The following is a 27,004-nucleotide window of genomic DNA, read 5'->3' as shown; positions in this document are numbered from 1 at the left end:
CAGGCCAGAGAGAGAGATATGGGGGCACAGAGCTGGAAGGGAACCTTGGAGATCTTACAAAAACAAGGGTTCTTAAACTTTGCTGTACCTTGGAGCCCTTTGACAGTCTGGTGAAGAAGTCTATGGATTCCTCAGAATAATACCTTCAAATAACTGTAGAAATTTTCCAACAGAGGCTAATGAAAAAGCTTTTCCTCATCCGAGGAGCATCCTCTGAAATCTTTGAACCATAGACTGAGAACCTCTGATCTAATCCAGTCTGACCATTTTACAGATGATGAAACTGAGGCCCAGAGAAGAGAAATAATTTTCCTATGGTTATTTATATATTAAGCTAGTAGCAAAGTCAGCACCCAAGTCTCCTTAATGCTAACTGGATGAGCTTTCCACTAAATCAAAATACCTCTTATAAAATGATTTGTTATTAGTTCATTTCCATCATAAGATTGTCTACCATGGTAGTGGTGGTGGTGGTGGTGGTGAGAGCAAATAGTAAATAGAGAATGTAGCAAATAGAAAAATAGTAGATAGAGAATGGAGAATACAAGAGAAAGTTGGAGGTGAGGGGAAGGCGCTAGGGTTGGAGGAGGTAAGGGCTTATCTAGCCAAGAAGAACCAATCCACAAGCATCTCAGGCAGTGGCTCCTGCTGATTGGCTAGCTTCCCTATGACCTCACAGTCACCTAACAATGAAGAATTCCAAAGAGACAGCAAAAAAATGGGTTTGGTAAGAGTAGAGCCAGAAGAACATTCAAGGGGTAAGGGAGGAGGAGAGACATTCAAGGGAAAGGGGTGCATCCTTGGCAGGGGCCATGAAGACTCAAGAGGAGGAAGGGGGCCAAGGAAACATCCACCATAACCAATAGGCTACGTGATTTGAGGAGGAGCTCATGTCTGACCATTGAACTAAGGAGAGTAGGGTCCAGTACCAGGGACAAAGGAAAAGTCAAAAAGAAGAGGAGTTGAAAAACCTGAAAAATCCACAGAAAGTCGAAACGGAAGAAGAGAGCCTAGACCATGCCCCTAGGTCATCCCAGCAGGTAGTGATGCCTTTAGCCATAAGTTACCACATAGATTCGCTGCTCCTGGCCTGGCCTGCCAAGGGCATAGCATCTCATCTCCCTGGATTGGGCTCTAGAGCTCACAGCCATGTATGCTGAGCCTAGAAATGGATGGGGCACTAAGGATAGACTAACCGTCTCTTTGGTGTCTGGAATAGCTAGTTCATTTCTTGTGGGGAATGAGGCACTGAATGGATTTCTAAGAGGTTTCCCAGAAAATATTTTAGAGCAAGAAAGACACTACAACTCTGTTCCCCAGCACCAACTCTTCTTAGATTGTCCTTTTCCATCTGAACCAGTTTAGATGTACATCTTTCTAGAAACAGGAGAAATGGACCAACTGGGCACTTAGGTTCTTTCCAACCATAGGAGCTCATCACGTCATATTATCTATGACATAAGCATCCCTCTGTGGAAAAAGATCTTTTAGAGTAGATTGTAAGGATAGGCCAGGGTGACATTAATCCACTTGGAGAAGTCTGCAGTTCCAGTTATTTTGAACTGGGGAAAAAGGGAGGGATAGCGGCAATATTAAGTTTGTATCCCCACTCCCTCCCACCACCACCAGAAGTCACTGATTTTTTTTATGTCTTCCATGACCTCAGAGGATATAAGGGAGAACTGGACTGAGCACCAACTTCTCACCCCCTGCTTCTGCGAAGTCTGGTGCCGTGAACAATCACCCCACACATACCTCTCAGCACATCCCTGGCCCTAGCAGTGGGTGACAGCAGCATTGTACAGGGGAAAGAGATTTGAGTTTGGGGGTTCAGGAGAACTAAGCTCCAGTCCTGACTGGGCCTTGGATTCTTAAACAATCTGGGCCTCACTGGATGATCTCCAAGATTCCTTCCATCTCTGACATTCTGCTGTTCAATGGCACATTAATATATAAAAAGAAAAGGAGTAGATACTGGGATTTCATTGGCACAAAGACCTCTGAACTACGGAAATTCTCTCTACCAGGGCAGGTTCTATGCCACTTAGAGTCTTATGCCTAAGAAGATAAGCTATTTCTCCAAGGTTCCTCAGCCATTATATGTCAGGAGTGGGTTTTCCTGACTTTGAAGCTGGAGCTCTATCTACTATGCTCCTCTATCTCTCATCCATAATAGCATGCAAAAAAAAGAGACTTCCTGGTAGCAGGTCTCTTCTCTCTACTCTCACACCCCCATACCCTGCAACCTGCATATGTATGTGTATGTTCGTGTGTGTGTGTATGTGTATGTATATATGCATGTATGTGTACATATGTATATACATATATACGCCTTTATGAGTATATATGCCTGTATATGTGTATATATACAGTTTGTTTTTAACAGAACTAAATGCATATACATGGTGCTTTAATTGTTCTCTTTTTTCCTCCCCAAACTAATTCTCATGCCCACGTTGACCCTTCCTCACCCACAGGTCTCGTCGCCATAGCCGTCTCAATTCCACGCATCAGCCCACTGTGCTGAGTGGCTGGGGTACCCCTCCAGGCAGAGATTGGAGCCACAGGGCTGTGTGTGGTTGTCCATACCACTGTGAGCCGTCAGAGGAGCGGTCAAGCTCTCGACCAGTCCACGGCATCGTCAGCAGGTGGTGGGGGGAGCCCCAGGGACTGAATGGGAATGGGGGAGGCATCGTGGAAATGGAGAGTGTTGAACCGGAGTAGTTTCTTCTCCCCACCTTCCCATTCTCTCTCTCCCTACCCTACAGGGGAAGATAGTGAAAGAGCAGTGGACAATGGGGGTCAGCACAACAAAGAACACTGCCTGGAGACGGAGGCCAAAGCCCTTGGGTGGCTGAAGGCCTAGGAAGTCTGAGCAGCTGGTGGGCGGAGGGAGGCTGGGAATCTCCATCAGTGTCTTTTTCTTCCTATAGATTGTGAGCTCCTAGGGAGCAGGGACTGTTTAACTTCTGTTTGTCTTTTTATCCTTAGCACAGTGGACTGGGCACTTGGTAAAGTTTAGTGATTAATTTCTTGATGGAATTAGTCATCTGCGAATCCAGCTCCCTACTAGTCCTTGGCCCAAAACTCTGCTATGAAAAGACCAAAGGATCATAGATTTAAAGTTGGAAGGGACCTTGAAGGTTAAGAAGTTCAACTCCCCTCATTTCACAGAAACTTCTTTAGGTCCATAGAGGTTAAGTGGTTTTCCTATGGTCACACAGCTAGTAAGTATCTCAGGCAGGTCTTCATGACTACAAATCCAACTTTTTATGCATGATACCATTCTGACTCTGGTGGGGGATTGGAAGCTGGAGTGCATTTTTCCTAAGCTGCCTGGATCTTCATATGAGCTCCTTCTACGAACCCAGAGACCAAGATCCAAGAACTGTGGAGACTGAGCTACAAGATAAACCATAGCTCCCCTGGGATTGAGGCCTGTTCAGCCACTGACTAGCTGTGCAACTTTGGATAAATCATTTCACCTCTATGGGCCCTGGTTTCTTCATCTGTAAAAAATAAAGAATTTGGATTTAATGAGCTCTAAGGTCTCTTCCAACTCTAAATCTGTGAACAGATGCACTCTAAGATCCCGGGTAGCTCTGATATCCTGTGCTTTTTGCACCCAGGCAGCCATCTCGGGAGTCATCTGGCCTACCCTGCCGGCTCCCCTGCAGGGGTTGGACTCCAGAGCTTCAGTCTACATTACCAAACCGTCACCACTTTCATTTCCCCAGTGCAACTGGGAGATCTCATGGATCCCACTCAAGAACAGGTACCAGGCAGGGCTGGCCCAGGGAAGGTGGGATAGAGAGGATAGGAAGTACCCTCCCCTCCCTGTCCCTACTTAGCTGTCCCTGGACACATCCACTGTGCATAATATCCTGTGAAGGAACAGCTTCCAGGGCCCTCCTACATCATCATCTCCCTCTTCCCCCTTTCCTGCTGAAGTATTGAACTGGGAAGTAGATAAATCTGGTTGTTGGTTCCCTTTCCTACTGGTCCATTGGGCACCCAGTTCCCTCCTTTCTGAAGCCTGATTGCCTAGAAATCCCAAAGGTGTCATCCCAATTAGGTAAACCCTCTCCCATAAGCTATATCTTTCTTTCTCTTTTCTCCCCACCCCTCAAAATGAAAGCTTATCTATTTCATCTGGCTCCATCCTCCAGACTCTCCTCTAGGTGACAATGGAAAGCAGTGGGGGAATCTGAGCAGCCAGACCAGTCCTTGGTTACATAAAACTAAGGCTTTATTTGGTCTCGTCCTATGATTTTATATATATCTATGGATATATATATGCATATAGATAATTTCCCATGTGGAAACTTATTCCGCTGATGTAGATAGGCAGATCATTGGCAAATGTCAGTCTTAGAAAGTTGCCTAGGATACTGAAAACTCTTAGTGTCAAAGGTAGAACCAGAATTCAGTTCTTGACTCCAAAGTTGGCTTTCTGATCAGTACACCAGGCTACTTGGTGCTAAAACCTTAAGCCAGTTTAAATGCATATGTCTCACATATGGGTGGTAGTACTTTCATGACTTAGGAGAATATTTGGATGGGGGAGGAAGCATTTATTAAACACCAACTATATGTCAAGCACTGTTCTAAGTGCTTTAAAAATATATCATCTGATCCTCACAACCCTGTGAGGTAGGTACAATGATCTTCATTTTACAATTGAGGAAACTGAGGCAGGAAGAAATTAAGTGACTTGCCCAGGGTCACATAACTAGTAAATATCTAAGACTAGATTTGAACTCAGTTTGGCCTGACTCCAGGTCTAGCGCTTTCTCTGCTGTGTCCATTAGCTGAGAAGCTGATCTTTCAGTGCGTACTAGATTATAGATGGTTACACAGGGCCACTCCCAGTTCTGTCATCTGTCCACCCTCAGGTGAGCAGTTGATAGAAAGCTGAACTTAGAGTCCAGAAAGCCCAAGTTCAAATTCAGCCTCAGACACTTACCAGCTGCGTCACTATGGGCAAAACACTTAATCTCTCTGTTTCTCAGTTCCCTTATCTGTAAAATGGGTATGATAATAGTACCTGCCTCCCAGGGTTGTTGTCAGGATCAAATGAGATACTATTTATAAAGCACTTTGCAAACCTTAAAAGGGTATATAAATACTAGCTATTATTTAAGCATGACAGAAACCCTAAGACCTGGGGTAGTATGGGGTGGGGGTAGGAAGGAAGATGCCCCATGAAATTATCCTGTAACACATTTAGGAGGCCGTGGGGTCTACAGAGTGCAAAGCCCAGGGCCCGAGTGCCCCCCAATCCCATCCAGACTGGGGGCATATCCTCAGACATCTTGCCAGACTCCACAAACAGATGGTGAGAGCCTTGTGGTGGGGGTTGGAGGGGTGAGGGAGGCAGTTGGATCTCTGCCTTGTGAACTCAGAGGGAAGCTGCAGTCTTTATACTTGGCCTAATGAGTATGGATTAGCAGTGACCTTTATATCCAAAGGCTCTGTCCTATGTGGCCTGGCAGCCTGGGGCAGGGTTGGTCCTCTGAGGAGGCGTTGCCCAGCTCCGCCCAAACCTAGTCACCTAATTTCAGAGTTGAAAGAGCCTTGCAGGTCAGCCTGTCCAGTCCACAGCTGAGCAAGGATTCCTTCTGTCATGTTTCAGGTGGCCTGTACCCTCCGCTTTATCAGCAGCCTGGGTCTTCTCGTCTCTTCCGCATTCCTCCTCGCTATACCCATTATCGGTCACCTCAAAACTATCCAGAGCATCAATACTTTTATCCATCTTCATCTGAACTTTTGCCATTTTCTCTCCCATCTTCTCTTCCTCGCCGGAATAATACACTGGACCCTTAGTAAGGTAGGTGCTTTCTATCTCTTCTCCTCTCACCCTGTCTCCCTGACCTTCCCCATGGCCTCTGATGGTTTTTTCCATCCCTGCCCAGCCAAATGATAAGTCTGACTAGGTTTTCATTCAAGATGACCCTTCCCAAATCCCTAAAGCCCAAATTAAGTCCATTTTTCCTGTACCCCATACTCAGATTACCTTAACTCTTAGAATACCAAGGTTTAGTTGCTGGGCATGGTGGTACATGCCTATTACATCTGCCAATAGTGAGGCTGAAGCTGGTGGATTGGTTGAGTTTGAGAGTTCAAAGCTGCAATGGACTAAAGCTAATTGGGCGTCTGTATGGGCACCAATATGGAGAGCCTCTGGAAATGGGGCTATACTAGCCTAGGTCAGAAAAGGGGGCACGGGATCAAGCTTGTGAGAAACTGCTGTACTTCCAGTCTGGGTGAGGGGTGAGAGAGGAGGGAAAGGAGGAAAAGAAAAGAAGGAAGGAAGGAAGAAAGGAAGGAGGGGGGGGAGGGAGGGAGGGAGGAATAAGTCAGACCCAGCATGTTGTTTTCTCTGCCTAAACTCCCTTTCCTGGGACTTAGCTCTCATTGGAGTCTTAGAACATTCCCATTTCTCTCCACACCTAACCATGCTTCTCCAACCTCTGTCTACGCTCAATCCACATTTCCTCAGCCTCCACAGGATTTATGGCTTCCCAGGTACTGTAACTGAGGAAGGACAACCGAGAAGGCTAACACCTTGCACCTGGGCAGATAATTTTGAGTACCCTATTCCTACTGCTGAATTTCCTAGTGCCCCCTCTTCCAGGCAAGCTCCAGGGGGACAAAGGAAAAACATATTACAGTGACTGCTCATAGAGAGCTACTGTGTTAAAAATGTACAGAAAATAATACCTTTCCCCTGGTGAATTCCACTGCATTCTCTTATCCTGCAGAAAAGACGATATATTAATGTAGCATTTAGAGGGACTGATGTTTGTACTTGGTCTAGAGGAGTTACAAAGAGGAGTGTGGTGTGTGAGACAGGAAAGTAAAGAGTAGAATGAGATGATACCCTCTGAGAACTGCAGAGATGATCAGGAGTACATTAACTGACCAAGAGCAAATCAACTAGGAAAAGCTTAAGAGCAAAGAAGAAAAACCTCCACAAAGAATGCCAAGAGACCTAGACAGAAAGGATCTGGGGAAGATGCTAGAGAAGATTCAGCTAAGACAGAGAGGGTCTAACTGGGTCTGTGGATTTTTTAAAAATTGGATATTTCAATATGATGGCTTCCTTTTTAATTCCTTTGTGAAATCATTCTTCTAAGAAGGGGCCCATAGGCTTTGCCAGACTGCCAAAGGGGTCTGGGGCACAACAAATGTGAAAGGTCCCAAAACTAAGAGCAGAAGCATTACAAAAGAGCACTGTCCATCCAAAATTACAGGGTGCATCTAAACCTGAACCAGGAAGAGATTAGCTACCCCAAGGCCCTGGACTAAAGGAGATTGAGTAGGGGTCTAGGTTGGAACTGTTAAGGAGCAGTTGACTGTGTCCAGCTTGTTTCAATAAGAAGCTAACATATCTAATTTGCATATCATTTGTTCTCTCCTCCCCCGCCCCTAAAAATACTTAAAATAAAATAGTCCCAGTGTTCTAAATCACCATCTCAGCATTCTAAATTTGTGCTCTTCTGGAGATCCTACAGAGAAGAGGTGCAATGGGAAAGTAAGGGGGAAAGAGAGCACCAAGGGCAACATCTGGGGCAGAAACTCCTAGTTGCCTTGAGTGGCAGCAGCAGCTGAGGACCACCCCTGGCCCCTTTTGCCTATGATGAGGTAGGGGAAGTAGACCTATCTCAACCTCACATAAGGGTGCCTAACTCCTCCATCATCTTCTCACCAGGCCATGTGTATCATGATCTCCTGCATCTTCCACAACTTGGTCTTGGCTAGTTTTGTCTGGATATTCTTGGGCAGGCTCTGTTTCTACCTTGCCTCCTGGAGCCTCAAGGTGATCGACTATCTCAGCACCATCCAGCTATTCAGGAAGGTGCTGAATTTCTTTGGTTATGGGATGCCTGCTCTGTACATAGGTTTATTTATTGCCATCCAGGCCCATGACATCAATAATTATAACAAGTAAGTGTTGGGGAGAGGAAGGGTTTTTTGGCTCTATGGCTCTGGAATTTCAGAGCAAACTCTAAATTGGCATTGGGCAAGACCCTATAATCCTAGTAGACCATAAAACTAAATAGTACTCATCCCCTGGAACTAACCCTAAAGCTAGTTAGTAAGTAAAGTAGAGTAGGTGAGTAAAGCCAGTAAAGCAAACCAAACTCGTGTGATTGGGAAATGAGATATTTAGTTGGTGACTAGCCAGATCAAGCTAGCCAGAAAATGGCTAGAAAAGATCATTTTCCAGCCCACAGAGAAGAAAATTGAAAACTGACAGATTCTATTTCTTCTCTTAACCCTCCCTCCCCACTCAAGACCACCCCATATTTTCATTTCTAGCCAAGATCTTTCCTTTCCCAAACCCTCCCCTTCTAGATTCCAAAATGGCCCAAGGCTCTCAGGCTGCCATTTTCAAACTGCCATTGCCCTTGTGAGCTTTGGTACCATACTTTTTTTTCCCTCAAGTGGTCTCAACATTGGCCCCAACCATTTTCCCTGTTCTACGCTTATGCTGGAGCTTTTGACTTCCAGTGTTTAGATGTTCAAAATGGGTTCACCCAGCATGGAGACTTAGAGATTTAAGAGATGTGTGGTCTGCCCAAGACCCTTTGGGATAGCTTTCCTCTTCTTCTCTCTAGCTGTTGGATCAACCCCACCAAGGACTCAGAATGGATCTTTGTGAGTCCCATCTGCATATTAATGATGGTGTGTGACACCCTTCTGATCCAGTGATCTCCTCTGCCCCCAAAACCACAGTGAGTCATTTTCCGGCCCTAGGCTTGTTCTGAAGTCAGAGGGCTTGAGTTCAAATCTTGTCTCTCATGCTTACTACTTGGACAACCTTAGCCTTATTTTTCACATTCTTATTTCCCTTGTAGCTCTAAGATCTATGATCCTAAGTAGAGAGATGTGGTCTCTGGAGTCATCTCTGCAAGGGGGAATATATGGCATCTGATACCAGATTTAAAGGGTTCAAGGCCTCAGCATCGTTATTATTGACTTTTCATGATAATTCATTCCACATGTTCAAAGAATTGCCATATCTTAATGTTCCCTCCTCCTCTCTGCTCACACAACCCCCACCATAGTTCAGGCCCTGATCACCTCCCTAAGACCACTACAATAATATCATAATTAGTCTCCCTGCCTCCAGTTCTGCTCTATGTCCATCCATCCCCCACACAGCTGCCAGAATAGTTTTCCTAAAGTACAGATCTGGCCTTTGTCCCAACTTCCAGTGGGTCCCTGTTACCTCTAGGATCTGATATATAAACTTAAACTCTTCACAAACTGGCCCCAATCCTCCTTACTGCCTCTACTTCACATTCCTCCCCTTCATCCAACCAAATTGGCCATTTCCTCATACATAACACTCTAAGTCCTGTTTCTCTGCCTTTGTATAGGCTAGCCCCCATTCCTGGAATGCTCTTCCTTCTCAACCTCGGCTTCTTAGAATACCACGTTTTCTTCAAGGCTAAGTTCAAAAACGACATCTGCAAGAAGCTTGTTCTGATTCCTCCAGTTTCAAGTGCCCCCCAAATTACCTTGCATTTATTTCATATATGTATATGTATATACTGTTTTCCCATGCTGAACTGTAAGCTTCTTCAGGGCAAAAGACAATTTTACCTTTGATACCTTTTGTACGGGACCTGGCTAAAATTAGGTGTCTGTGTGGCAAGACCTGTGACTGTATTGGTCCAGGGAACTGAGAGCGAGGAAACTCTTTTTACCAATGTAGATCTACAACTGTTTAACAATTTCTAATCTGAAACTTGATAACAAATTTTCAGCTAGACGCTAATAAAGCATGAAGTGTCAATGGCCTAGCAGACACCAAAAGTAACCTATAAACTTTTAGTTGCCCAGAACATTGAGGTAATGATTTGCCCAGGGTCACACAGCCTCTGTGTATCAGAAATGAGACATGGATCCATATTTCCACCTGATTCCAACTATCTAAGATGCTTCACAAAGCTTAAAACTCTATATGAATGTTAGTTATCTTATCTGTACTTTTATGGGAGGCAGAAGACCATAGTGGAAAGATCACTGGATTTAGAATCAGTGCTGTGTTCAAGCTGTTGCCCCAGAACTAATTATGGGACCTTGGATGGGTAATTTAACCTCCAATGAAGAAGATGGGGCAGGATCCCTACATTCTTGACACCCTCTCTATATCCATGACTATCTATGAAATGCCATCTTAGAGTGGGCATTACTTTATGAATGGTGACAACAGTAAAAAGAAACACCCATTATAGAAGTCAAGCCTGTAATTCAATGGACAATAGAAGCAAAAAAAAGGAAACCATCACCCCCAAACACACAGGGAAGCCCATGCCCTTTGCCTCAGCCCACAGAAGAAGAATTCTGATTCTTGATACGTCTCCATTGATATTGAAGACAGTGTGATCTAGATCACAGATCTAGAGGTGGAAGAGACCTTAACAGCTTTCCAGTCCAATTTCCTGATTTTATAGTTGAAGAAATTGAAGCCTGGAGAAAAAAAGTGACTGTTCACATGTAGGTAATAAGCTTCACAGCTGAGTTATAAACCCAGGTCTTGTGATTCCAGGATCAGTACTCTTTCCATGTTCTCTTTAGCCTCAATACCTGATTTCTTTTGAATCTATGGATTGCAGCTCAAGTTTTGCACTGAGCTCTTGTGAGTTTTTATCCTGACAACTCCAAAGATCATCAGGGATGACTATGAAGTCATATGTCACTGGATAACTGACAAGGGTCTTCTCTCTTCCCCAGACACAGAATGGTCAACACAGTTTTCAAGGATCTGGAGTTTAGATGCCCAAACACTCCCTTCTGAAGAGCCTCCTGCAGAATCAGTGACGTCTGAAGGGTAAGAGGTGGTGCTGCTGGGCAGACTTGAAGGGTCCAAGGTCTGAGGGTGGGGACCCCACTTGAGCTAATCACTCTACATGCCCTTTTGACCCCTGTACTCTTGAGATGCTCAGTAGGTATTATCTAGCCAGTGAGGTGGGATGTAGCTCCATCACTCTTTGGAGCCAGAAAAAACAGTAAAACAGAGGGATTTGGCATGGGACAGAGGTTCCAATCAGAACCAACTGGAGCCCAGGGAGACTCAGGCAAGGTAAATATGCCAGGGAGGGTGGAGAAAAGAGTCAAGAGCATGATTTCATGGCCCAAGATTCTTCTTTTCTGAGGTCCAGTTGGAGTCCTGGCCCCATTGTCATATCAACAATAACATCAGCAACCTCACCTCTCCTGTCATTCTCCACTGAGGGCACCCTGGGCAGAAAAGGAGATGAGGCATTTCTAAATGGGGAGAGGAACAGATAGGCCCAAGTCATGGCCATAGGAAGTGGGTATATGTGGTCTTTACCATCACTGAGACAGGTAAGTTGGCAGCAAGGGTGGCATAAGTTGGACCAAGAGAAGAAGACACATCTGTTGCTCCATCTCCCACCCCTTCTGTAAAGAGCAAAAGGTTTGGCGGGGCCTGATTTAGAGATGCTACTATAGCTCTAGGCTACTTTCCTGGTTCTTCTATTCCCCCTGAGAGTATGAGGGTGTGGAGTTATTTGTCTCCCTAGGAGATCCGGGTGAGGGGGGTGGCAGTCCTCAGATGTGAGGCTGGAAGATTTTCTCTAGATCAGTTTCACTTTACCACTTGCCCCCCACCTTCCTGATGCTGTCTGTTGCCTCTGCCATTTTAGTCAAAGGCCAAGATCTGTTTCCTAATCCTGTGGAATAGAGACTTAGATGGATTCTCATTTGCCCCAAGCCCGGTATCCTGCTCAAAAGTTCCTCCAAAGACAGCTGAGTAAGACTCAGAAGTCTTCCTGCCAAGGCAAGGGAGGCTTCCACCTACCCCTCAATGGTTCCATTCCATCAAGATCTCACCCCCACTACCAGCAACAGATCTTCTCTCATTAAATTCCTCTTGACTCATGATGCAGGACTGTGTTCCTTATGAAGTTTCTCCTTCAGGTCTGAACCTTGGAGGTATGTGCTCATTTTAAGTACTCTCAGTAGAAAATCCCATCTTCCTGGCCCCTTTGCTTAATCCTCTAACTTCCCTTTCCCTAGTCCTGTTTCTCTGACTTCATAACACATCTGTCCTCTACTGGGGCAACAAATCTCATGTCATATCTCTGTCAATGGGAAAATCTCAGGATGGAAGAACTTATACTGAAGTAACAAAGAGGCAAAGGAATCTGGCTTTGACACTGATCCTTTGCTAAATGAAGGTTGTCATCCACCAATTAGGCCCCTCAGTCTTCTCCTATCCTTCTGCAAAGGACCAAAGCAGCCCAGCCTCTGAGTTGGACACAACCATGATGTCCTACTGCCCACCCTTGAAAATGTGCAAGTTGTAGAGGTCACAGAAAACATCAGAAGGCAAGGCTCTGTGGCTTAAGGGATACTTTATTAAGGACAGCCTGGAGGCACCCATTTTCTCTCTGATATATGGTCTAATCAATGGGGTAAAGTTGGGTGAGGCTGGTTGAGTTCAGATTGCTGTGGCCAATCCCACACGGTTGTTAGCCCTGTCAAAGACGCTGTAGTATTGTCGGATGAAGACATCTCCCAGGATCCACAACTGGGAACTGCCATCACCCTGGAAGCCACTTGAACACACTCCATCGTCCTAGGGAAGAGCAAAGCACAGCATTCAGTAGAGGTGGTCTCCGCCTCATTCCAACAATAAGTAAAGCCTTGCACAGTCACAAGGGATTCTTCCCCCACCACCCTAATCTTTCATATCCATCACCACAATGATAACTCTGGGCAAAGTAGGGCATGACGCTCCCCTTTAAGATGAAACCCAGAAACAGCAAAATGCATGAAAGCAGAGCTTGGACGAGAACCAGGTACCCAGGCTCCCAGTTAACTGATTCATTAAATCATTTAACATCATTAGTGATGGCATGGTATAAAAAAATGGAAGACATTGCACCTAGGGTTATTGTAAGGAGTGGATTTGCTATCAACTACATGTGTGACTTGTTATTCTCAGTTTCCTTGCCTTTAAAATAGGAATACTAATAGCTACCTTAGAGAATTTTTGTAAAGATAAAATGACATACTCTAGGTCAAAACCGTTTTTAAACTCTGGAGGGCTATTCAAATATAAAGTCATATGGATTGTGTGTCTGGTCCTACTCAACCCTCCCTTGTCTAGTTTGCTTCTTCTTAGCTCTGATCCAGACTAGCTTGACCAGCTGACCAGTAGAGGAGAGCCTGGCAGGCCCAAGGCTGGGCATGTTGACTACTGGATCATGACAAATATAACATTTTGCCTTGAGTCTGATGACATGATGAGGGAATAGGATCAGAGCCTCCAGAAAACCACAGATTTTCAAAGGACAATATAGGAAAAGATGGAGAACAGAGGGGAAGATTAAGCAACAGGCAGAAGTTTGGGTATCGAGTTCAAAATCTGCCTCTGCTAGTGACCACCTCAAGAATTTCTAAATCCTTCCCTGTGGTTCCCAGACCTGGGCTGCCTTTAGAGTAAGGAAATAATAGCTCACATTTCTACAAGTCTATAAGGTTTACAAAGCACTTTCCCCACAACAAAATCATCAAGTAGAGAATGTCACTGTCATCCCATTTTACAGATGAAGCTCAGGGGATTCAAAGGATTCGCCCAAACCACACAGCTAGTAAGTAGTGGAGTCAGTACTAGACCCCAGGCTTCAGATTTCCAAATCCAGTGCAGGTTCTATTATTCCATATCACAAAGGCAAGAAACATCTTGTCCATGCAAGCAGCTCAATCAATCCCACTCAAGCAGCATGTGTCCAAGTCACCACCTAGTGACCAATCTCAAGGAATTCCCACCCTTCCCTGAAAAGTTTCTCCCCACAAGGTTCCTACCTGAGTGGTGTAGGCTGAGGGAGGGAGAGGGAACTTCTTCCCTCTGATGTGAACCACAACTGTAGGCATGGCTTTCAGCCTGCTGCAACTGATGTCAAACTGAAAAAAAAGCCCAAGAGGATTTTTAGGGAAAAAGAGGTAAGATGTGCAGCCCTCCCACCAAAGCAGAAGAAAAGGGAGCCTGGGGTGGACAGTAGAGCCTGGAGAAACATCTGGGGCCGAGAAAGTCTGTCCAGGATTTCCCACTCATCTGGAAGTGAGGCTGCGACCTGCTTGAGTCATAAAGAAAATCCCCCTGCCACCCCCAAGCAATGGCCCAACTTCTAGACAAAAGCCCAGCCCTCCCTCACTCAAATCAAAGTCAGTTGCAAGTCATGTCATCATCTTGATGTCATGGTCCTCTTCAAGAATGAAGGACAAACAGATAAAAGCCACTATGAAAGGGGTAAGCCCAACTCAGAAAGAGCCGTCCACAGTAAAAGGACTGACTTTGGCATTTGGAAGTGTGGACTTCTGGGAGGGATCCTGGAAATGTTTTCCTAATGGGGGGGCAAGGAATCTTAGGTATATTTAATGCTGACAAACTCCCCATAATGGTTGAGAGCCCATGACAAGAGGAAGGGGTGGTCCTCGAGAAAGTATGAAGCAATGGGATGGAGGGAGGAAGGCAGGATCTAGGCACAAGCTGGCTTGGGGTCCAAGCATTTAAGTTTATATTACAGAATGAAGGATAATGCTGATATAACTTCCACTTATCCTGTATATATCTTGCACACATACAGTTTTTGGGTGTTATCACTCCCATTAGACTGTAAGTTTGTGATGGGAGGGAAGTTTTTGCCTTTGTATCCCCAGTGCTTAGCAAGGATAGCATTTAATAAATTCTTGTTGACTGACTGGCTGACTTTAGAACCCAGGAGATGGATACTAAGGAGAGTTCATTGCCAATAAATCCCCTCTTCTATCTTTGTTTTCTACACTGACTAAATTTCCTTGGTGAGTGTAGATAATTAAGAACTGACTCTTCTCTCGATCGTAAGGAGCTATTGGAGATATCAGAAGAATGTCTGAAGATTGAGCTGGGGGACTCACCTCTCCATATTGGTTCTGGGTAGCTCCGATGACTCTCTGGATGTTGTGGATGTCATTGCTTGGACCGACCAAGAGAGAGGTGCCAGTGTCCAAGATGGCCTGGCAACCACCATCACAGGCCACCACCCGGTCATCAACAGTGATGCTAGGAGAAACCAGACAAGCTGCTTAGCTCAACTTTGAATTTTACCTGCTTCTCCTATTAACATCAAAGAGTATTTGTTTGTTTTTTTAAACAATGCCCAAAGCTAGAACTGAGACCCCAGAGGAGAGACCAAAGAAAGGAAGCCAGTTTCCTTTACAGACTTTTCTTCCTTTGGCTAGCAACCCATTTAAAGTTGGGGCTGGTGCCCAGCAGGTTGATCATGGTCTATGAGTCAGTCTCAGAGATCAACCAGCAGTCATTCCCACAACTCCTTTGGAAGTAGTGGGTATAGATACCACATACTCTTAACACTAGATTATACATTATGCTATACGAGTCGTTATAGTTGCAGCTAGGTGGTATAAAGGACTCAGAATCCAGAAAACCTGAGTTCAAATCCTGCCTTGAACACTTACCAGCTATGTCACCCTGGGTAAGTCACTTAACCTCTGTCTGACTCAGTTTTCCCATCTGTAAAGTGGAAGTAATAATAGCACCTACTTCCTAGGGTGGCTGTGAGGATAAAATGAGATAATATTTGTAACGTGCCTTGCAGACTTCAAAGTACTATATAATTATTAGCTCTGTGATTAAGTTGGTTTTTTTCTAACTATAGGTCTTGTCTGGCCTGTGAATCTTGTTTCTTAAAAAGGCGAAGATCACATCTACCAACTTTTTGTATTCTCCACTATACCTTGTACAGAGCTGGGCATATCCCAGGCACTCATAAATGTTTATCAAAAAAGAAAAAAAACTACCCAGCTCTTAAATGCAAAGTTACCTACAGTCACAATGCATTAGTAAAGCTGGTACTCTGGACCAGAGATTATTGAATTCTGGTTTGGTGATATCTTGGAAAAATTCTCAAATTACTTTTAATTCACTTTGATGAATGTATATATACACTAATATCCTCTATGTGAATGGGCCAAAAGGACCATACTTTGAGAGAAGAGTTCTGTGGGATCAAAGAATACCAGACTGGTTCTAGCATTGAAGTGACTGGACAAATGCCTTCACCTCTGCAAGCCTTGGTTTCTTCATCTATAAAATGGGAATGATAATTCCTTCCCTATCTACTTCACAAGATTGTTGGGGGAATCACTTCCCATAATGTATGGAAATGTGAGGAGTTATAGTTACATAAAATAACAGCTACCAGAAAGAAAAGTCACTGTGTTGGGCAAGTTATGAAACAAATGAATAAAGAAGTGGGGTGGGATTTTATGTAACTGAAGATGTGTTACAATTGCAACCAAATTTTAAAAATTGGGGAGAGGGCAGGTTTTTTTTTCTGTTGACAGTGAACAGTAGGTAAAATCACAATTAAAATAAAAATATCTCATTCAAGTGTAATGTTGCTTTAAAGGGTCTAATGTAAATGCTAATAGAAAAGGCCTATAATAATGACTTCATTTTAGTTTAATAGCTATTATAGCCATTTTACTACACTATACTATTATTATATTATATCATAATTACATAATTGTATATTATATAATATACCACATTTGCATGGGACTTTGCCATATAAAAGGTTTTCACATGTATGATTTCACTTGAATGTCACAAAACCCCTGTCAGACAAACTGTCAGTCCCATTTTACAGATGAGAGAACTGAGGTCGCACAACTGGTAAGTGTGGGGCTGGGTCTCAGATCTTCTGGTTTTCTCTCCAGTATACTTTCCTCTAAACTACAATGTCCTAGGACTATGAATTTCCTTCTATACTCTGTGGTCCAGCTAAGCTGGCTTTCTTCCTGTTCCTCATATACAGCCCTCTGCTTTCGTACTTCCTGGTCCCCATGTACTCCTTTCTCATCTTTACCTTAGAACCTTCATTTCTTTCAAGACTCAGTCTGAGCATTACCACTTTCACAAAGCCTCCCTGCTCATGTCCTCCCTCCCTAGCCTACCTTGTAATAATTTTCTGTCTATTCTGTTCATCCTTAGGTACATGTCTCCTGACAGAATTATATCCCTTGAAGAGAGGAAGCCTTTGTTTACATAGCACTTAGCATAGTATTTGTTGATTGATTCCATGGGGTCTTACACCAGAAGTTCTTGGTTTTATTCTGAGTCTCATTGCCATTCTCTGACCTAGAACCTCAGGTCTCTGCCTTACCGTTCCACAGAGAACTGCCAGTATGTCTTCTCAGAGAGGGGCACCCAGTGGAGGGAGCCAGTGTAGTAGGATGGGTCAATGGCCCCTAGGATGAGCATGCTACCATGGTCATTCCTGAAATGAGAGAAGATTGCAGTGATATGAGTAACACCTTAGCTGAAAGTAAAAGACACCTGTGGGACCCCAGCTTCTGGTGGTCTATGATCAGACTAGGCTGCATCTCCAGCCTCCCATTTACCAGCACTTGCTTCTGCTGCTGTCACCCAAGAAAATGGGGTTTCTTTTCCTCTGAGAAGTGGCATGGTGTAGTGCAGAGAGCATTGGGTTTCAAGTTGGGAAGGTCTGGTTTCAGAAACTCCTAAGACATCAACACTGGAACCCTGGGAAAATGACTACAGCTCCAGCGTTAGTGGCCTCCTCTATGAAATGAGGGGATTCGACTTGGTGGTCTCTCTAAATCTAGGATGCTATGACTCTGGAAACTGTCATTAGCTGTTATTGGTACCCTCATTCAGCAGTGGTCCTTCATCTTTATAATCCAAAGCTATTTTATCAGCATGTAAGGGCCCAGGTGAGTAAAAGTGCTTATGTGCATGTAATTTTTCAGAACACACATCTTTCTGACCTACATAGAGAAATTTGGTGGACATAACACTCAAGATTCAAAGTTGCTTCCCTCAGGTTACCTACCTCACTCTTCAGCCCCAATCCTTGGGGACAGCCAGTTTGAATGGAGCTAGAGTCCTAGGCATGATCTCTCAGTTTCTGACTGAAGCTGTACCCCCCACAACTCCCTTGAACCCCAATACGGAAGCTCTAAATTCTCCTGGAATCCATCTTACACCCAGGAGTAAGCTCATAAATATCTAAAATCTGAGTCTCCAAAAGAAAAATAAAAGACACATACTTTTAAATTGAATCTGCATTTTTAACTTTCTCAACACTTTCTCAAATCTGAACAATCAACGTAACATTCAGCTGAACTCTGGTTTGTAGCATTTGCTGATTTCTGAGATGTAAAGTCTCATGCTGATCATTTTATGAGCAGCTATCTTGTTCATCAGAGCTGGTTCCAGCACACTCCTGTAGTCAGTCACGTCTTTCCAGCAAAGTTCTCTTCCCTTTGCCCTTTTCCAGGAAAAAAGTCCCTCCAGTGGGAAGGCTTGTTCCCTTATCTTGGGCCTTTTTGGTTGAGAATGTATTTCTTCTGGCTGCCCTCTGTGGTCCTTCCAGCCTACATCAAATCACTTCTGTTTCTGCTTTTCTTTCTCTCCACCCCTAGCTAGCACATGAATTCCAGTTACCCTGTTGCATATTGCACATTCCTAAAGTTTAACTTTGTGTGAATGAAAATTTCCCTTTCTGTAGGGAAGAAGGGAATCTGAATCTAACCGCTAAATTTTTTTTAGAGAACACTCAAACATTCCCAAGTTCCTTTGATGTTGTATTCTACCAGCTTCTCCTGTTACTCTCTGTAATCTGTAACCTTATTCCTGACATTTCTCTTGGAATAATGGATCCTGGACTATCCCTATTTCCTGTTAATTTCCTATATCATCACCAGATTTTTCATCGCCAACAGCAAATGTTTAATGAACACCTTTTTATAAGTATGGCACAGAGTTATGAACGCAGGGATGAGGGTGGTGGAGACTTTTTTTTTACTTCTAGAAATGGAAACTTATCACTGAATATCAGAAGTCTGATATATTTCTTCCACAATGGTTTGCACTTTCCGTGTATGGTCTTATGTGGCAACTGTCTCCAAACTGTTAGGAATTCTCAAAGGGAATGGAAGGAGGGGATTAAAAATTACAATGAGGAGTGACCCTCTAAAATCTTGGTTAAGGTTTCACAGCAAATCAACTACATCTGACTCCATCTGAAAGTGTCACTTACTTGCTCAGATAAACCGAGAAGAGGTCCCGGGCAACCAAGTGCTTTCTCATCATGTTGTCAAAGACGGGGGTGGCTTGATCAGCAGACAGGGAGGGATAGGCCAGTCCTAGGATCCCATCAAATTCAGCATAGACAAAGGTATCCCCAGGCTCCTGGGTGCTCAGACCAAAGACCTGGTTAGAGTCCACAACACTGGAGACCTAAATGGGGGACAGAGGGCAATCACTCTGTGTCTGTCCCACATCCAGTTAGCAACTGCAAACCATCACCTGAGAGAGGTCCCTGGCCTGCAGCCAGCCCCAGTGAGGGCAGAGGGAGCAGAGCTTATGTCGAAATTTGTAACTATGCTAAGACCACTACAGAGGCCAAAAGAACACATGGGCACTTTGACAGCAGTGAGTGAAGTGATGCTCCTGAAAGTCTATCCAGCAAAATCTGGCCCAGACCCGGCCTCCCAGACTCATGAGCCAGAGGTGGACCCACCTAAGCTAAATACTCCTTTCTAATGACTTCTGTATTGACCTTTGAAGGAATATGATAAAATTGGAGAACAGGAAAGGGGTGAAATGAGAGGGGAGGAGGAAGAGGACAAGTGTGTTTGCTCAAAGCAAGTCTTGGTGTTCTTATCATAAAGAGAGGGAGGTACCTAGTAGGAGGAAGGGATGAGGGCAGCAGGGAAGGGCCCTGTTGTTCTGGAATTGGTACCAACTGAGAGGGTTTGATCACATTGCCAGCCCAAGCTAGTGTTGCCCCCTCCCCATCCTCCCTCTTCTACCCTTGCCAGTCTCAGCTTCGTCTGGCCAAATGAGACTTTGGAGGAGGAGACACAACACCTAGAGTGTCTCTCCCCAGCCTTCCCAGGTGGGTGGATGTGTGAAAAAGGAGGAGCTGAAGCCGCTGCAATTGAATATGACAACAGGCACAGGGTTGTTGTTTTTTTTTATCCTGCACTTAAAATAGCAAAGAAAAAAGGCAAATTGCTCCAGACTGCAAAAGAAGTAGGACACTCAGAAAGGGGAAATTAGCATTTCAAAGCCATTTAGGAATGGATGCCATACAGACCAGACCAGCCCTGGATGCTTTAGAAACTAGCTCCAGGTCCTAGCTTCCTGGTAATTTACTCCCTCGGGAGAAGCTTTAGGATCTCTTTGCTTATATTCTGCCTACATAGGATTCCCATGAGGTCAGGTGTATGAATATCTCCACCCAGTCAAAGCCAGGAGATCAGGCTAGTAAAGGCAGAAAACAAAGAGCTGTTTGTGGGGTTCAAATTAAACTGGGTGAAGGCAGACATTCAGCTGGACACAAGAAGGAACTCTGAGTTCAAGGTGACAAATATTAGATTGGGTGGCTGAAGAAGGGTTATACTTAATAGAATCCCAGAGGCTTTCTAATCCAACTCATACTTGATCAAAAAGACTATCACCAATGTCTTCTATCACTTGAAAATCTCTGAAAAGAACTGCAACCTCCTTCTGCAGCCAGTTTTGCTTTGTAGTCCTTAAGAAATGTTTCCCTTCATCAAGATAAATTCTACTCTCAGATATCCCATTCTAGGAGGGCAAAAAGAAAAGGACAGTTACCTCTCTTGGAAGGTTTAAGACATTTATCTGCCTGATAAAAGGGTTTTCCCATCTCCCTCTATGATTATTCCAAAAGACTGTCTGCTCTCAACTCTACTTGCTTGCTTTCATGGAGTTATAAAAAATTTGCAAAGACTGAAAATACATAAACCAGACTGGAAGCTCAGGTGAGTTTCACTTTTGTTATTTTCCTATTTCCAGTCTGGTTTACGTATTTGACCAATGAAAGCCCAAGCTCCCTGGAAGCCGAGGTATTGGATTACAGTGACAGTAGATCTGCCCTGCAGTTGACATAACTAGGAAAAATCCCAATGAAAGGTCTAGTACCAGAAGAGTCTGGAAGAAGAACTTTTGGCAGAAATAATAAATCCTGAGACTATAATTATGAGAGGATGTTTTACTTCCCAGAAAAGATGGGAAGTTGAAATAGAAAGGGCTATAGACAAAAGGGAACTATATGCAGAAGAGGATAACCAAAATTGTGAAGGGCCGCAAGTCCATGAGATATGGGAATTGATTGAAAAAACTGGAGGTGTTTAGTCTGGAGAAGAAAAGGTTCACAAGGGCACGTAATAGCAATCCTCAAGTATCTGAAAGGCTATCAAGTGAAAAGAGAGACTAGACCAGGGGTGGGCCTCATTGCTGCAAAGAAGCAAATTGAGGTTCAAGCTAAGCAAAACTTACCATTAGTCATAAATGGCCCAAAGTGACCTGTGGGGCTTCTCAGCCTCCCCTCCTTCCCCAGAGGCACTTAGGCAAAGGCTGAGCAGTGCCTATCAAATAGGCTATAGAAAAAGATTTCTTTTTGGACAGAGTTTAGACCAGATGGTTGCAGAGGTCCCTTCCAAATATGAAATTCTGTGATTTTGATTCTGTGAAAGAGGAACAGTAGGTGGGAAAACCATAACAAGGAAGGATAAGATGATAGGATTTAGGGCATATAGATACGAGGCCCTAGAGAAATCTCTGGCGCTATGTAGCTCAGTGGGAATGGGGGTTTTATTGGGAAAGGAACACCCCACAGAGCTCTGTGTGTTATAGTTCTGCAGGAGAACTTGGCAAATCAGTCAAGGAAACGAGCAAATCTCACTCTGAATCCAATCCCCGCCCCCACCACCTATAACAAGCCTTCTGGGTGGATAGGACCAGATGTCAAACCAAAGTGCTCCCTGCTTCATGGAAGACCATGCTTGGCTCAGGAAGCACCCACTGGTCAGCCCTGTCAGAGAGGGATAGGAAATCCTCTATTTAGGTCATACTCACAGTGACAGTGTCATAGCCCAGGACCCCCTCCATGCTACCAGAACCATACTGGATGAACAGAGGTTCGTCTGTGCTCCGGAAGGTGGAGGACTTAGATGGAGAGAATCTGTGGTGGTTTTCTGAAACAACACAACCCCATGTTCAGGAGGAAGGCTGTGCGAAGCTTTTCTACTTCCTATTAATATATCAGTCAATCAGTCCACAAACATTGGTTAAGTGCCAGGCATTATGTTAATCTAACTGACCCTTGAAAAGAATAACTAAAAACTTACTGGCTACTACAAATCAGTTCTTTCTTCCTTTCCTCTCTCTACTAGGTCCACAGAGAATCAAGTAAAGGAAATCATTCTCTCCTACTCCATTCAATATCTAGTTTCCCATCTCACCCACCTCCCCTCCCAATAATATAGTCAAGTAGCATGGATAAGCTAGACTGAAGACTCTAAAGAAGATAAAATCATCTATGTTTGTTTTGTCAAGGGAGAGTACCAGTCTCCACTCTATACCCCTGGCTCATATAGCCAGCGTAAGCCCTAAGTGAATTGAGTTACTTACCACAAGCAGCGCTCTTGCAGTAGACTGAGGGGACCCAGAGATTAGAGGAACCAGTATCAAACACCACAGTGAACTCCTGGTGTGGGGTCCCAATGCGAATCTTTCCAAAATACTCAGCCTGCAGACACAAGAATATCACATGTTTGGATAGTGACACTAGGATGGTATATAATCAGAGAAAGGAATGAAATGACAGGTTAGCTTGGATTTTATGTCTGGCAATTTTTCAGTCTTGACTTGTACCTGAGGAGAATTAGAGATGGAGAGAAGAGAGAATGACTTCATGAGCATCTCAGGGTCTTGGTGATGGCCTGGTGATGCTCTATGGTCTAAGCACAGCAGGTCTCACACAACTCATATTATCTGTGTCTAAGCCTGCCTGCTGGCAAACTCTCTATGTACCAAAGTTAAAGGTTGGAAGGGGCTAACCTAGACACAAAAATAGAAGCATGAATGGTGGAAATCAAAAAGATCAGGGAAACAAGTTGAGGATAGGAACATAAGCACTGAGGAAGGTTCCACAATGGTGAGTGAAACAGGGGGAAGATGAGGGCCATGTTCTGGATGGATGGGAAGAGAAAGACCAGCAGTTCTCTACCTGTGCTATTGAGCAGAATAGGAAGAAATGGGTCATTCATTCTGCAACAGGAAGGAGTGAGGCGAAGAATCAGAAAAAAATACCCAGTTACCAAAAGTTTCCCTCCCTAGAAAGGGTTTCCAAGGGATTTTTTGACATTTCCTGTTTTTAGAAGCATCAAGGAAAGGCCTCCAGGAGGAATCAGCACCTGAAGAGAGCCTCCAAGAAAAAACAGGGATGTGGAGATGAGGAGTGAATGGATTCCAGGTAAGAATAGTTCATACATATAAACAGCCAGAAAATGGAATATTAAATTCACAGAATGGCTAGTTTGTCCAGTATGGCTGGAATATAATGTTTGTGAGGGGGACATAGTATGAAAAAAATCTGAAAAAATTGTTGAATGAGAATGTGGAGGGCCTTCAATGCCAGGCTAAGATGCCAGAGAAGTTTGGAGGAGGAGGTAAGATAGTGAGTTTTGTTTTGGGGCATGTTGAGTTTGAGATTCCTATGAGAGCATCCAACAGGCAGGTGATAATGAGTGACTAGCAATTAAAAGACAGACTTTGCTGGATATGCCAATTTGGGAATCCTTCCTAGATTATGCCATGACCCAAAGGAATTCTCTAATTCCATGAGAAGTAGAGAAAAGTTGAACGGGAGGAGATCAGGAGAAGTAACCAAGAAAACTCAAGTGTAGGATTCTAGAGCACTTAGCCACTGGGTAAAAAGAGTCAGAAAATCAAATGAGATAATATATGTAAAGCATTTTGTAAGCCTTAAAGCGTTGTATAAATTATTATCATTATCACTTCAATTGTCTCATCATTTTTTATGAGGATGAAATGAAAATAGGTCTGAGCAAGTCCCGATCTGGCTATTATTCTTTTTTATTCGATGTGGGTTCACTAAAAGCATCTTTGATTCAACTCTAGGAGCAGACAGAAGGAGATTAGTAGTAATAGTAGTAGTAGTAGTAGTAGTAGTAGTAGTAGTGGTAGTAGTAGTAGTAGTAGTGGTAGTAGTAGTAGTAGTAGTGGTAGTGGTAGTAGTAGTAGTAGTAGTAGTAGTGGTGGTGGTAGTGGTAGTAGCAGCAAAGCAACTCACATCCAGGAAATTTGTCAAGGGCTCATCTGCAACCTTAGAAGTTTTATGATGGTCCCGGTACTTAGAGCTGAGGGAATACTCATGCTTCTTCAGAAAGTCTCCCAGTAAGCCATGCTCCTTTAGCGCAGTTCTTAGCTTCTTCCCTTTGAACAGCGGCACCTTTCTGCAGTTGAAGAAGAGTCAACCAAGTCCCTCTCCTAGAATCAGCCAATTTATCCCAGAAGGGTCAACCAAACCCAAATTCTGAAACTTCCAGGCTCTAGAGCAGTATATAGTAATATAATGGGAAAAGCACTGGATAGAGAATCAGAAGACAAGGTCCTAGTCCCACCTGGGCTATTCCTAACTAAATGACCTTGGACAAGCTGTTTAAACCCCTCTGTTTAAACCTACCTCACAAGTAAAATGAGACACTTAAACAATATTCTGTTTTAGCTCTAAAATCTATGTTATCTAAAGATATACTTTTACCTATCATTTTGGCCATTGTGAGAATAAAATGAGGTACTAAGTGTAAAAGTTCTTTGTAAAGGTTAAAACTGTGTTACCAATTAATAGCAATTTTAGAGAAAAAAATGTTAGTTATTTCTATTGAGCTTTCTCTTTGATTCATGTCACAGAAGGAACTCATCATTTTTGTTCCCTTCTCTGGGAACACATGATATCATAAATGAAAGTCCAGGGAATTGTTTCCAAATCCCTTTCCCTCAAACACGGCTGAAGCTAAAAGGGTCAGAAGAAAGGAAATATCATGGGAGATGCAACCCAATTTGAAACTGGTGATCGTCCATAAGCATGTTGGAATTTTCTCCTACAAAACCCTTAACACATGGCATGAGGAAGGCTTTTTACTGGAATTCATTCCTTTTCTGATCCTCTGGTTGTTTTCTCTTTAGCCTTAGCTTTTTCATTCCTCGGTTCCTCTACTACTGGTTTCCATATGACTTAGGAACTAATTTGGAATTGGGATGGTAGCTCTATTAGATGTCCCAGGCTCTGCTATGACCCTTCTGGGAAATGGAATGACAAACACGAACACCAGCTCACACCAGAATGAAAGCAGCATCTGGAAAACACTCTACAAACCACCCCCGAAAGTTATTGCTTCAGCCTTTTATCTAGCTAGTGTGATTTTATTAAAACATCTGTGGAACTTTCCTCAGTGACTCCCTCTGATGAAAGCCACTTCTTCAAAGTCCTGCCTGTAGCCCAATAGTTCTAGAGCCATCGGATTCAATGTAAAGGAGATGTGGCGTTAAGGATGTTATTAAAAAAAAACCAACTATGGATTGTCTAAGACCTTCTGATCTTTTTCAGAAATCCTGCTTCCTTCACTCCCAAAGAAAGATCAGGCTTTTTTGAGCACTTGGTACCTAACAGTGCTTCAGATTTGGTACCCGGGGATGAAGAAAAGGATTATGGATATTTATTGGCAAAAGGCATGTGACAGAGAATTCATTCTTCTTTGTGTCTTGCCAGTCCACAGAAAGTTACATTTTAAGGAAGAGTATACTAAGATTTAGGGTACTGAGACTAAAAGGGAAAACTGCAGGATTTCCTATAGTAGACTCCTCATCTGTTAAAGGCAAGCCCCCATTTCTGAGCTACTCCTTCCCTTCTCCCCGAGGTTTCTCTGCCCCAGGGGATCCATAACATTCTGAGGCATCAAGACTTACCTGATGGTACATTCAGAGAAGGCAGTGAAGGCAAGGAGGACCAGAAGGCATCTCATCTTGCTGCTTCGGGCAAATGCTACAGATGTGGAAATGCTAACTCCTTTCTTCTCTCTCCTAAGCCCATTAGCTGTTTTTATAGAAGGGAAAGGACCCACCTCTGGCTCAGAGGTCACAGAGATCACCCCAGATTAGAGGCAAATCTGCAAATACCCATTAAGACACCCCCTCCCTCCCTGACTTCCAAGGGCTGACCTACACCTGGTCCTCACACAGAGCGATAAGGAAAGTGAAATGACATCAGTTCCTAGAAAACTTCAAAGACAGAGGGAAAATATTGTTGGCCAACTTGGGGGGAGGAATGTCAACTTAGGTCCCTCTGATTTGCCTTTCATGTTCTAAACAATTCACTCCACTTCAGTGCGCCTAAGTTAACCTATTAAAAAAGGGTTGTTAGAAATACCAAATGGATTGCAATGAGACTTGTATCTTCTTCTTCCTCAGGTCCCAAAGCCCTCATGTGCACATGCACAGTTTTTTCTATTCAGGAATCACCCAGCTCTGCCTAAACAGTTATGTTTAGTGGGATTTGATCTGCCATTTAAAGTGGAATCTCAAGAATGGAGGGTAGTGGGGATTTGCCCATAACTGTATGAGATCATTTAGCCTAGCAGTAGTGACTCAAAGAGAGCTTAGTTTGCATAGCAAAGAACTGACATGATCCCTGTTCACAGAGGGCTTATAGCTGACATGAACACACATGTATATATGCACATGCACAAGGACATGCACACACTCTCAGGCTCTGACTGTAAGTCCACTTAAAACTCTTTCTCATCACCCCCAAGTGTTTTCTTTTCCTTAGGATGGCACCATTCAGATCTGTCACATTTTCCATGGCTTGTCATCATTGTCCCCAGTTGTTAGAATCAAACTGTAGGGAGAGAGAGAGAGAGAGAAAGAGAGAGAGAGAGACAGAGAGACAGAGAGACAGAGACAGAGACAGAGACAGAGACAGAGAGAGAGCATTTATTAAATTCTATTATGATCTAGATGTTGTGCTAAAGCTTAGGATCTAGGTATTAGACAGTCCCTACCCTCATGGAGCTCAATGAGAAAAAAACCACACATAAA

At 43.8% G+C, this 27,004-nt stretch overlaps 2 protein-coding genes across 3 annotated transcripts; one reads left to right on the top strand and one right to left on the bottom strand.

Annotated features, from left to right (window-relative positions):
* LOC140527394 (adhesion G protein-coupled receptor E2-like) lies at positions 1-11,922 on the top strand. 2 transcript variants are annotated; one of them, XM_072644295.1, is made up of 9 exons: positions 1-1,040; positions 2,478-2,648; positions 3,634-3,775; positions 5,231-5,338; positions 5,636-5,830; positions 7,715-7,950; positions 8,625-8,741; positions 10,750-10,846; positions 11,685-11,922. In XM_072644295.1, exons 1-7 carry the CDS (start codon positions 1,018-1,020, stop codon positions 8,716-8,718), a joined length of 969 nt encoding a protein of 322 aa, XP_072500396.1. In that variant the 5' UTR covers positions 1-1,017; the 3' UTR covers positions 8,719-8,741; positions 10,750-10,846; positions 11,685-11,922. The 2 variants fall into 2 exon arrangements, with proteins under 2 accessions (XP_072500396.1, XP_072500397.1); XM_072644296.1 differs by lacking the exon at positions 5,231-5,338.
* Positions 11,923-12,376: 454 nt separating this feature from the next.
* LOC140527392 (chymosin-like) lies at positions 12,377-26,085 on the bottom strand. The gene is made up of 9 exons (XM_072644294.1): positions 25,874-26,085; positions 24,198-24,360; positions 22,514-22,631; positions 21,959-22,077; positions 19,113-19,312; positions 17,214-17,327; positions 14,944-15,088; positions 13,852-13,950; positions 12,377-12,619 (listed from the first exon to the last, which is right to left on the bottom strand). The coding sequence occupies exons 1-9, from the start codon at positions 25,927-25,929 to the stop codon at positions 12,482-12,484; spliced, it is 1,152 nt and encodes a 383-aa protein (XP_072500395.1). The 5' UTR covers positions 25,930-26,085; the 3' UTR covers positions 12,377-12,481.
* Positions 26,086-27,004: the final 919 nt, after the last annotated feature.

The sequence above is a fragment of the Notamacropus eugenii genome, chromosome 2 (genome assembly GCF_028372415.1).
Source record: "Notamacropus eugenii isolate mMacEug1 chromosome 2, mMacEug1.pri_v2, whole genome shotgun sequence".
Classification (NCBI taxonomy): domain Eukaryota; kingdom Metazoa; phylum Chordata; class Mammalia; order Diprotodontia; family Macropodidae; genus Notamacropus; species Notamacropus eugenii.
This window is presented reverse-complemented; position numbering and strand designations above follow the sequence as displayed.